The sequence below is a fragment of the Branchiostoma belcheri genome, unplaced genomic scaffold, assembly GCF_001625305.1.
Source record: "Branchiostoma belcheri isolate BF01 breed outbred unplaced genomic scaffold, Haploidv18h27 scaffold6, whole genome shotgun sequence".
Lineage (NCBI taxonomy): Eukaryota > Metazoa > Chordata > Leptocardii > Amphioxiformes > Branchiostomatidae > Branchiostoma > Branchiostoma belcheri.
In genome coordinates this window covers 5200199-5212566 of record NW_017804242.1, presented here as the reverse complement: position 1 = coordinate 5212566, position 12368 = coordinate 5200199, and the positions used below count along the sequence as shown (strand labels likewise).

Below are 12368 nucleotides of genomic sequence, written 5' to 3'. Positions count from 1 at the left end.
AACCAGTTTAGAGACTAATAATTAAATGTAAATCTATCAAGCATGATACATTTCAGGACCAGTATGAGGCGGTACCTTAACCTTGAACTATGAGCGTGTTCATTTTCCAAGTGTGCTTGAACATGTATGATGTTGAGAGTGTAAGTAAGTAAACGGAGATGGCTTCGTAGCGCCAATCACATGTGACGTGATAGCAACTCTTTAGGAACGGCGAGGAAAGTTACATGGAATTCAGAGTTTCGGTGTGCACGCAATGACCTGAGTCCGCCCCCCCCCCACGATTAGTAAACTCACAACCGTCAAATTTTCCAAAAGTCTATTAAATGTAGGGGTGCTTCTGAAATATTACATTAACCACGGGAACAGCTATGGTAAAAATAAAAATACGTGCATCATCATGGGCATGCCCGCAGACGACGTTTAAAATTACATGCATATAAAACAAAGGGAACCGTTTTACCTGTTAACGCGTAAAACCAACTGACCACAATACTCATGCAGCAGGAAGACCTTCACGGAGTAATAATAAATCGTCTGGTGCGTTCCTTATCGTTTTTATACATAGTTCGTTAGTTGCAAAGGTTAACATTAATTGGCAAAGGTATGAGATTGTGGAACTATTAATCTATCCGGGTTTCAATAGGCGAATAAAATTAATTCATAAGATTACAAAAAGACTGTAGTATAATGTATTAAATGAACCATTCTTTGTATCGCTAACTTTCTTTGTAATACCGTCTTCAGCAACAGAAAACCTACGTCCTAAAGAAAGCCCTATTTTGTGTTTGTAATCTTATTTTTTTCTTATCTCTTTTCTTGTCTTTGCGTCAACCTCTGAGATTATTTAGTGGTGATTTAAGTTCTTAATTCTGATGATCAAAGAAAAAGCTATTTATTGTCACTCCTGAACAAAGAACCATGCAACCACACTCTCTTCATTTCTGTGCAGATTACCAAGGAAGCTACATCATTTATTCAGAAATGGAAAAAGGAGGAAAGAACAGAGAAGGTAGCATAATTCATAGAGTTTGTTTACTGACATGTAGTCTTTAATCTCGCTCCTGAATAAAATGTTCCAAAATACATCCACAAGAAATGGACAATGTCGAAACTTTGTTTCTCAACAACAGCAAACTCACATCGTTACATCCATATAAACATATTTTTTGTGTGTTTGAATAATTCAAAATTATAACATCTATTTCACAACATAGAATCTGTCGTCGGGTACGAATTTCAAGACTTGACGCTATAGTCATATTATCAAAATGGACAAGGTACATGTATTTTTAACTATAATGCACACAGGTGAAAGACCATTCCTATACTTGTATGTGATAGAAGAATCGTATTTTGCCAAACACTATACTATTACAGAAACATCGCATCTGATTGTCCTTCCTTTTCATAAAAGGTAGCATAAGCTATAACCACCCACTATGTGTATCAATATATTACTATCATTTCCAAACGACCATTGCATAGGAACAAACAGTATGAAAACGAGAGGTTTAAAGTGCCAAAAATAGTGCTTACAAACAAGAGGTATACTGTGCCAAAAGTGCTCACGATCATTGAATCTATGGATTGAAAAATAAAACATCCGAAGACAACAAGACGAGTCAACTTGAAAGAATTTTACCAACTGTGATGCTTTTTATACCGATCAATTTATGGTTGAAGAAGTTAGCATGATTAGCTGCTTTGTGACTTTTCTGTCGTCGATGTTGAGGAATAAACCATTGGTCCCAAATGGGTTGACTGTCTTTGTCCATATTCCATGAGTCCTGTACCAAGAAAAAAAAGGGAAAAAAAACGTAAGTCCCATTGAAAAAGGTTCCAAGTCAACAATAAAAGACATCAAACTTTAATACTGGATAAATTGCGGAGATTATGTCCGGATGTCTCGAGTGACTCCCTCTTCTTTACTGGTTAGTAGTCTGGATGCCAGCTTAATTTCTTTAGCTTTTAGTAGCTTTTTAGCCTTTACGAATGGTACGCTCTCTCGGTCGCACTTCCTTACCTAAACGACTGGAGTCGCACTATCGGACCGTCATCTGATCATTTGCTAAGAATTTGACGAAGTGCGCTGATTGGCCAAACCCGAACGCTTTTCATCCAATCAGCAGCAGCCCCCACCCAGCACGAGTTGATTGAATTACATGTACCTTATTACATGACGTTATTATCAGATGGGCAGGTAATGTCTTCATGGCGGGAAAGCGACCGAGAGAGCGAACTAAAAAGGATGGTTGAACGGGGTACTCACCTTCCGAAGTGCCGCTTCAGGCGGAGGTGTAGGACAGGCGGAAGCCCTTCTTGCCCACGCTGCCGTCCGAGTTGAGTTCGAGGACCACCCGGTTGCCGGTGGACTGGAAGGTGAAGGGAGTCCGGGCGCCGCAGTAGCGCTCGAACTGTCCGCTCACGCTGTCGACGATCTGGACAGAAATTGTGTGTATTATTATTATTGAACAGTTTGGAGGTTAACATTCTGGGGTGGTGCACAGAAAGTGCTGAATGAAACGAAATGGGACGAAATGTGTTGTACGAGGTGAAATGGAAAATTTGTGCCCAAAAGTGATGGAAAAAATGAAACATAATAATAGAAAGCTATTTTCTACTCTCCAAGCAGAGGTTTGGGTTTGGGGTTATTTTTGGCCTGCGTTTAGGCTTTCTTAGTGGGGTTTCTCTTTTGAATGGGTTGGGTGAAAAAAATTCCAGTGCAAAAGAGAAACCCTGATAAAAAAGCCTAAAAACACGCCAAAAATAACCCCAAACCCAAACCTCTGCTTGGAGAGTAGCTATTTCCTTACATCTGCCAGGTTCACCTAACATTTATTCTCCATATTAAGACTAAGTGGTTAAACTTAGAAGAAGTTCGTTACTACTAATTTCATGTTTCTAAAAGGATTTTGCATTACCGTTGATAGGGAATACACATGTACAAGAAAGGCACATGTACATTGCTATACACGTATCTTCTAAAGTCCTTACCTTGAAGTCATCGTAGCCACAGTTGGCCTCGTACTCGACCTCGAAGTCCAGGACGTTGATGTTGACGGTGGTCCCAGGCTTGACGTTGATGTACCACTTACAGCGGGAGTTGCTGTCGTACTCGTTCGGGTAGTTGGGGGCCTGGATGGTGCCTGTCGGCTGGGTGATCTGGTACTCACAAGCTGGAGGACAACATCAAGATGAAACACGAATGAATGAACGAAACTCTATTGATCGACAATCATACAGAATACAATGTATGACAACAACTACATAATACGAATTTTTCCTACATTTATGACTACAAAATATTATCGATAGCAGTATAAGAGTAACATTATCTTCATGTGTGGAATGAAGTAAAAAGATGTTGGCCTATATATTGTAGGTGGATATAGAAACTGGACATATGCATGATAATAGCACATGGAAAATATCGGTCTTTGTACCACAGATGTTGAAGTGTGTCCTAGTGGTAATGTACTCTGATTCTCTTTCTACAACTGTCTTCCTCTTTCCCACGTCTTCAAAGTGATAGGCATCCTTGCGCTCTATATTACAGTATATCATATTACTTAGGCCAAGGTACCGCCCTACGTAGTTAGCTCTCTCTTTTCACTAGTGGTAGCTCTCTCTTTTCACTAGTAGTAGCCAGCGACAATAAAGAGTCGGAGGATTGTACCCAGGCTATCATATCATAGGTGTTGTTAGGTAAAACTCACAAGGTACTGGTGTTCCGGAGTCAGCGCTGGTGAAGGACAGCCTGTAGCCGTGCCCGAAGGTGCCGGACTTGGTGGCGTGCTGCACGTACAGGACGTTAGACTTGGAGGTGTAGTCTGGGTACAGGGTGGTGCCGCAGTAACGCATGATGCTGCCGCCGTCCACAATGGCGAAGTACTCTCCTGTGGACATTTAAAGTAGCAGGGGACATTTAAAGCAGCAGATCGTGCAAATCATGGCTCATTTGCGTGATAGATGAGTAAATTATAAACCCGCATTTTTTTATGCAAGAATTGCAAACGTTGGGCAACTTGTGTCATTTGGTTAGAGAAGACCATCTGCATCAACTGACAGAATTTATGCAAATGAGGGCCTTATTTGCATAACCAGACACCTTTATAATACGTCAGTCATAAAGTTTGTCATCATTTCTCTGAGGTCTGAAGTCGCGGAACTCTTGTTAATCATGTTTACCTCTTCTTCCGTTCCAAACACAAAAGATCAATGACCAGAACCAGGCGTCTGTCACCACGGTAACTAGTGTTGGGTTACATCATGTTGCATCTTTATAGCAGAAAGGATTTAGACTCCTCCCACCATATATAAATGTGTTTGAGTAAGAATCAACAAAGCCGACAATATGCGAAGGTTCTGATCGTATACAGCTGTATGTTCCCTACCTTGTGTGCAGTCGATGTTCAGGAACTCAAACTTGATGGTCATGACCTTGCCGAGAGGCACGACCAGCGCCTGAGAACAGGTGGCTCCGTTCGTCTGGTGACCAACACGGCTGACCGTGCCGGACAGGTAGGTGGCCTGCACGTCACATCCGGTCAACTGTCCTCCTGAAGATGACCAAAAACAAATAAATGAAGTTACACATGTAGATGCAGCGGATTGTCTGAGCAACCAAGAAGGATTGACGACCTTTATTGTACATTTTGCCACACTGTGCTAGATATAGATCACAACAAAAATTGATGAACAATGCAGTTACAGATACAAATTAAAACTATCAAATATGAATTAAAGATGTATATAATCTGACAACGTGTTCTTTGCCCATGACTTTCATTGTTCACACAATTGGCCAGACAAAAATATATTGCCCCTTGTTGCTTTCAAGAAGAAGGTTCATCTATCCTAAGAGGGGATTTTGTTTTGTGTTCTGTATGTGTGTTCGTACCTATAATTCATGATCCTTTTCATGGATTTCCTTAGTTGGATTTTTGTATGTCTTTAGTAATTGAGGTCTCAAAGAAACATTGTGATTTTATTGTGAGGGGACGATACACCTTCGGTCACTGGTGTGGCCATGCAAATACTACTTAGTTCATGTTTAGTAGTTACTGTTCTTGTCTGGTAAGTTCAACTTGAAGACGCAAAACTGGCCTACCTTCAGCCCATCCGCCGGCAGGAGCAGGGGTGGTGGTGGTGACGGGACGCTGGGTAACGGCGGGGCACTGCCCGGTGTAGCAGGTCTGGACCTCCGGAGGCTTGGAGCTGGAGTCACAGTTGCTGGCTTCGATGACGTAAGGAGAGTTGCTGTCCGGGCGGCAGGTCACAGTACGGGTGATCTGTCCGAACCCACAGGTCACTGAGCACTGCAAAGGGAAGATAGAGGGTTACAATAATTGATGAGAAACGACCTCTTGAGTAATGTCATCTGATAACTGAAGCAACAAAATTAGAAGACTAATCTTCTGTTGCTAGTTTGCATATATTCTTGCTGTTGGAAATCATCTGCTTATAGATAGGAATTTTATTAAAATGTGCCAAAACAGTTACTCAGCTACTAAAAGATCATAAAATACCAACGAATTGCATCCAACAGTATACAGTTTTGACATTCATTGTTTATTTTTGTGAAGTAATGATGATTCGTAAACAGTATGTAGCTTTGTAAGCTATGTAGAGAGTTATCATTGTTTGTAGCATATTTTTGTAGATACATTAGACGATACGTTTGAACCTCATTCTAACACTGCGGCAGCAACACATAGCGTCAGTACGAAGTAAAACCAGCCAGAATTATCCTGAATAAGGTAGCGGGTGGTCATCGTGAAGCGTCGACGTGTAAAACTCAACTCGTAAAACTTTGCTGGTTCTCAATAAAATAACGTTATTATCTATATGCAGAGAGTGCCTTACACTTGTCCAGGTTGTGGCCACCCACACGCCCGGGCAGGCCTCGGTGTTACAGGACATGGTGGTGGCGGGCTTGGCTGTCTTACACTCGGAGTCGGACACCACCTGATCGACCTGCCCGTTATTCCTCATGCACTGCACGAGTCTGGTCTGAGTACCGCCGCCACAGGTGGCAGAGCAGGCGCCATAGCTTCCCGTGTTCCAGCTGTTGGTACGGCAAGAAATGGGGATCTTAGTTTAAGTATTAGAAATTGACAGACCTAACAGCTTTTAAATCAGGGTCCATATATCGCGCGCATGAAGTCTTCTGGGTGGGTGGAGATTGGTTTTCAGTTGATTGACAAGGTTGTAATCCGGCATGGGTGGTAGGATGTGGCACGAGTTAGCCGGGAGTGTGTACTGTGTAATCATGGTATGAAACATAAATGAAACATGACGCCTGACGATGATCGTACAATACACTTCCAATAAATTAAAAACAACAACAAAACACTTTTCAATAGTGTGAAATCTACAATTTCCAGTTTTATAATAAGAACGTACAATGCTGGGCAGGCCTGCAGGTTGCAGCTGCGGGTCTGGGCTGATGGTCTGTTCCCTGCCTCACAGTAGGTGTCATCCACCCTGGAGCCGTCATCGTTCCTCACACACTGGACGAACAGGCTCTGGGTACCTAGCAGAAGGAAAGTACAAGACGTGAGCTGTGAAAGGATCTTTGTATATTTTTTCTCTCAAATATAACATATATATGCATAGTGATGTCAAATGTTTTGTTGAGAAATTGATATTTGCTGATTGATATCTGCCGAATCTTTCATAATATACATAAACAACAATAATATACATAAACAACAATAATTTGTTGGGATATCTTGCTGTATTCAAGGTCTAATATAGATGGGTGCATTGATGCGCAAGGTCTCATTCAATTGTCAGGCATTCAAATATAAAATACAACACATTCCATTGCCCAGGTGTCCTACACCTCCAGGTGAACACCTGTAACACCTGTACACGGTTATGTCTGTATCACCTGTTCCACATGATTCGGAACACTCCCTCCAGGTGCTATCCCAGACATACTCGACCGCCGCAAAAGAGATGACTTCCTCGCTGCCGGAGAAGGAGTGATAGATGGGGCCGAGGTAGGAGAACTCGACCTGCGGGGCCACACCTACGAACTCTGTGTCGAGGTAGTGACGGTACACCTACGGGTGGGGGATAAAGGCGGGCCGCCCATGAGCTGAGAGGTTCCCGAACCCTTCATGTTAGGAATCCGCGCAACATCAAGCCCAGAGCGTCAATATATCAGAAAAAAATGTGTATTACATGTAAACAATTGAAGGTTGTCGTTGTTCATAACCAGGTTTGAACAACTAAATTTAAAGCATTGGCCATTGATTTCAGTGACGGATATGGGCTTGATGGAGCACTGCCTGATGTTTCAATATTTCACCAGATTCGCAGAGGAAGGCTCAAAATGTGGAGTTACCAGACCCATTTTGAATTTGTCCACAAATAACATTTCCTCCACGAATCTGGTGGAAAGGTCTTCATTAGGTGCAACGAGAATCGTCCCCTTGTATTCTGGCACAGTGGATTCTATTTTGTCACTAGATCATTTTCAGACAAAACTTTCAGCCAGTGTTCAAACAGTGTTGAAATAGTTTGGTTTTGCCAGAATGAAAAGCATAACACAAGGAGACAATTCCAATGCAGGTCTTACACTACAAAAGCATTACCTGTTCCACACGTCCTACTGCAAGCCGACCAGTTGGAATCCCATGAGTAACTAACGGCACCCGCGGCACCCTCAGCAGGCTTATAAAATTCGTACTCAATCTCTGGAGCAACTCCCAGATACTCTGTGTCACTGTACAGACGATGCACCTATTGGTAGAGCAATAAGGTGCAGCCAAGATTTGGTGGGGGAAATTTTTCTTCTCACATAGCCATGTGGAAATCAACCAAGAGTGCAGGAAGTTTTTGTGCAAATCGTTTAAAGAATGATGACAAGAGCATTGTTTTGTGATACAATGTTCTGGCCACGATTCCAAAGATTCACGTTAACTCTGCACTCTTGTGATGATTTTGACAGGGCTACGGTCAGGGTTAAGAAAAACAAACTTGAAGAGTAACATCTTAAAATCCCCAAAGTAAAACCTGGCTTTCAGAAAATAAACTTACTCATGCAGGGTATGAAATAAATCAATGTTTTTTTTACAGGCGAGCAAGAAAGAAACTGTTTCAACAATATCTGTCAATTAGCAACTTTATTTTTTTTCCTAATGATTCAGGAGCTTTGAACAATTTGAACGAGCCTTCTTGTGCCAGAAGTTAAAGATATACAATTTTTTTTACAAAAACTGTAGAAATATTTTGCGAAATATCTTACGAAAACTTTGGAAATGTTGTTATGGGAAACTGTTCACTCTAAATTCTGGGATTATTACAAGGTAGTACTTTAATATTTTACCTCAGTGAAAGAGGATTACTATTGGGGATTTTACGGTGCTACTGCAGTGCAATTTAGAATGAGAACGACATGTCCTGTAACAGTGTGCGATACCAAAGCAGCGAAGCAAAGATTGTTGGTGCAATCTCGATAATATAGTAGCTTTGTATTGCATATTCTACCCGCATGCAAGAGCAAGTATAGAAATGCCTGCTGCAAAAAGCTTAGCTAAAGCTACAGGCTTTTCCTTATCGTCCATAGCAACAAGAGAACAAAATCTGGAGCAATACATCTAACTTGCAACAAAGATATTCAGTGATAACATAAAAGATACAAGCATGGATTTTCTGTCAAAAGCAATGTAACAAAAGCTAGTCGGACAACGATCTACCAACACGAAGAAGAAAACAATATAAACAACAACAACAACAATTGCAACAACAATGACATACCTGGATCTCCACCAGTGTGTTAGCAGGGACAGGGCCAGCGATGGTCAACTCTTCTGGACTCTTGGTGTAGACGATGTTCAGTCCGTCCACGAGGTACTGACCACTGTTGGCCTGGACGCCGTTGCCGCTGAAGGCATACCTACCGTTCACCCTCACGGCTACACGGGGAAAACAAAGTTTTGTCACATCATTAAATTTTGCTGCACAATTTAGCAACAGTCAGTGACGCCTCACTTCATGATGTAGCTAGAAATAAACTTATGGTTGGGAAGATTTGATAGCTGTTACAGATAGAATCCCAACTAGCTAATGCGGACTGTGTCAGGAACCTTTTATAAAATTAATCACCAATCCATTGTGAGGACCATAAGCTTAAGTTCTTAAGGTTTACTAAAACAGATAGCTGCAACATAGAAAAAAAACCGTAGCTCGCCCATTTAAAAAGAACATGAAATGTGAATGGAAATACAGCTATCCTCTCTTATTGGTCAAATCGCTAATTGCCATGCTACCATTGGTTGAACTGCTAATTATATAATTGTGATGGATAGTGAGCTCTAGGCTCGGTCGGTAGTGTGTTTTCAACTTACCCAAATGGCACCAGTAGTTGGCTTCTGTAACACTGGCAGCGGTGGATCCGGGTGGCAATGTCAGGAAGGTAACATATTCTGTGATTGAAAGATAAAAGATTAACATCAAATTAGTTTTCTTAACAGCACATTTAATCCTTTAATACTAGAAATACGTGTCAAGAGAAAAGAATGCGAATTCGCCAGAATTTGCTTCTGCGTGGGTTAAGGTTTCGTTTGATAACATCTTACGTCGTACTTAAATGGGCACCAAAAGTTTTGTTTGAATATGATCCATTCTACTTACGGTTCTTCTGGCCGGCGGTGTAGGTTCCGGACATGGGCTGGCAGGTGTTTCCGTTTCCGTCACACACGCCACAGCGGTCAAACACAGTTCCGGAGTTAGGCAGCCCATCGCAACCGAAGGTCTGAAACATCACGGTAACGCGTTAGATGTATGTCTTCCATATGTGTTTCCTTGTTCTATGGTTAAGCTGTATAATTTCAGGAATGGCTTGAAAACAAATGTTTAATGTATGTCACTTCTGATCTTTATCTTTTATTAAAGAGAAAATCGAAATTCTCCAGTCTTCATTATTTAAGTAAATCTTCCTACAAATGCCATGCGGAATTGTCTGGCATCTTTGGCAAATGTGTTTGGCTGTAAATGAACGAAGAGGTGTATGCAGTGATTTGAAGGACATGCAGTTTCTCTCTCATTGGTCGAAATGATAATTGCCATTCTCTCATTGGTTGAACTGCTAATTGTGATGGACAGACATTACTTACGACACATTGTCCCTCCACACAGATGTCAGAGTCGCTCTGGTCGTTACACCTGGTGCCGTCGATGTACTTGTCACCGCGGGAAGTGTAGATGCGAGCCTCGGGAGAGAAGCAGTAGAACTGGCACAGGTAGTCCCCTAAAACAAGCATAATATAGATATTTGCCATGTACCTTTGCCATGTCCAGCTTCTATATTCTCCATAGGTCAATTACAATATCTTTGTACATGTACTTTATTCCTAAAGCAAGATCGAATCATCCATAAAACTGATATCGATGATATTTTGTTGTCATTAGTGTATGATAAAATCGTATTTTAGTATTGTTTAATAGTTGATGCCATTAATTGTACCATGTACGAGTGTCGATCAATAAAGTCCGTTCGTTCAGTAAGATCACGTGCTAGAAGTGAGTGGGTCAGTACACAGGACGATGGCTCCACTGAATATTGATAAACGTTTGTTAACCATGTTTAAAAAATTGATTTTAAACTTTGATAAGAATGAGGCATTTATGTAAGCATCAGCAAAATTTGAGATTACGGATAAAATTTGATAATTAAATAGTCACAAAGGTGTTAAAGCTGTGTATCTTTTGTCGGTGACTGTCAATGGCGAATGGTAGTGTACGGCGAAAGGTGGGATGCTACCTGAAACGTCTAACCGTTTTCAAAATCTATTCAGTTGCCAGAGTTATGTAGTGAAGTGTTGTCCAGGTTTACCTGGAAGTGCCATGTACGGTTCCCATGTGTAGAACTGCCCATTGAAAGGCTGGTTGTTGGTGGCCGCGCACTGCTGGGCACGGAACTCGGACTGAGACACTGCACACGGCTGGGAAAGAGAAAAAGAAGGAAGATGCTATCAAAATAGAAAAGATAATACAGGCCTATCGATATGGAAATCACCAACAGCAACAAAAGTAGCACCCGCTTGCATGATAGACTGATCCTGATGCTCCACCCACCTACATGCATCATATGCAAAATGAAACTATTTAATGGCGTGATGCCGCTCTCTCATTGGTCGAACCGACAATTGCCATCCTCTCATTGGTTGAACTGTTAATTATATTGTGACGGACAGTCATGTTTGGTTTATAAGTAGCATGATTTGAAGGTAGTTTGCTACTGACCTGGGTGTTACACAGTTGGAACATGGTGTCATCTCCGGAACAAGGAGCACCTCCGTGCTGGGGCCTGGACAATGGAGAAATGAAATCAAACATAGATTCTATAATAGAATGTAAACTGTAATAGCAAATAGACAAAAAAATGTGCAGTTTTGTGCCTAATTCACTATTTCATACTTAAGCACTTAACAAACCTTCCATCTAATATCAGATTCTGTTCTCTTATTTCTGACTGAAAAGCGAGATATTGTCTCTACTTACTCGGGGTTGTTGCAGTAGCGCCTCCTGAACTGCACACCGGAACCGCAGGTACGGCTGCAGGTGCCCCAGCTGGTCTCCCAGGCGGACCACCCTCCGTCCACAGCCTGGGGGCCGTTGGTTCCGTACGCCACACAGGTGCCACGGACACACCACTGGGACAACGGAATGGTAAACATCGGTATGCGCAACTAAAGACAATGTATTGATGTCTTCAGATAGTATTTAGTTTTCTTAACCTCGAAGGTACGGTTGTATATCCTTATAATTTCATAAAAAGGATGGGCTGGTTACTTTTTAAAGGGTATCCGCTAGAAGGGTCAAATCTGAGGGAGTGCTGATTGTCGGCGAGATTTGGACAAAAAGTTTGCAGTGGAAGATGCTAACAACGACCAAATCACGATGATGCCGTAGCAGGCTGTGACAGAACGAACCTTCGACAAGGCAGCCTTTTCGGTAACAAGACAGCGGAATTTTGGCTACGCACTGTATGATGTATCCCTAAACCTCATATTTCAATCTTACTATTATCGTGCGACGATCGTACAACGTGCGTGACAGGGTCCCAAACCTACCTGCCTGTCTCCGCATGCTGTGCCGTCCAACATCGGCTGCTTGTTCGAGCTACAGCTCATGTCGGAAGTGACGTGACAGAACAGCTTGGCGCAGAGGTCGCCGTTCCCGCCGGTGGGGTCGAAGCGGCACTTGTAGGCGTTCCCGCCGTACGCCAGGCGGCACTGGTCGTCGGCGGTGTAGGTCTGACCGGGCTTCATGTTGGGATCCATGGTGATGCCGGAATAGGTCGGCCGGTCGAACAGGCACTGTGCTTGGTAGGTGCTAGAGAATGAAACACAAGT

At 42.3% G+C, this 12368-nt stretch overlaps 1 protein-coding gene across 1 annotated transcript in view; it reads right to left on the bottom strand.

Moving 5' to 3' along the window:
• Positions 1 to 1027: 1027 nt before the first annotated feature.
• LOC109482606 (A disintegrin and metalloproteinase with thrombospondin motifs 18-like) overlaps positions 1028 to 12368 on the bottom strand; it is a 36281-nt gene continuing 24940 nt past the window's right edge. The window contains exons 14-30 of the mRNA XM_019785398.1: positions 12087 to 12348; positions 11515 to 11666; positions 11257 to 11320; positions 10847 to 10955; positions 10128 to 10261; positions 9646 to 9766; positions 9360 to 9437; positions 8770 to 8927; positions 6896 to 7070; positions 6406 to 6535; positions 5866 to 6067; positions 5111 to 5318; positions 4395 to 4559; positions 3717 to 3896; positions 2995 to 3176; positions 2270 to 2438; positions 1028 to 1787 (exon numbers count right to left, since the gene is read on the bottom strand). Of these exons, the coding sequence (XP_019640957.1) occupies positions 2286 to 2438; positions 2995 to 3176; positions 3717 to 3896; positions 4395 to 4559; positions 5111 to 5318; positions 5866 to 6067; positions 6406 to 6535; positions 6896 to 7070; positions 8770 to 8927; positions 9360 to 9437; positions 9646 to 9766; positions 10128 to 10261; positions 10847 to 10955; positions 11257 to 11320; positions 11515 to 11666; positions 12087 to 12348 (2473 nt within the window). The 3' untranslated portion in view covers positions 1028 to 1787; positions 2270 to 2285. The remainder of the gene's footprint in view (positions 1788 to 2269; positions 2439 to 2994; positions 3177 to 3716; positions 3897 to 4394; positions 4560 to 5110; positions 5319 to 5865; positions 6068 to 6405; positions 6536 to 6895; positions 7071 to 8769; positions 8928 to 9359; positions 9438 to 9645; positions 9767 to 10127; positions 10262 to 10846; positions 10956 to 11256; positions 11321 to 11514; positions 11667 to 12086; positions 12349 to 12368) is intronic.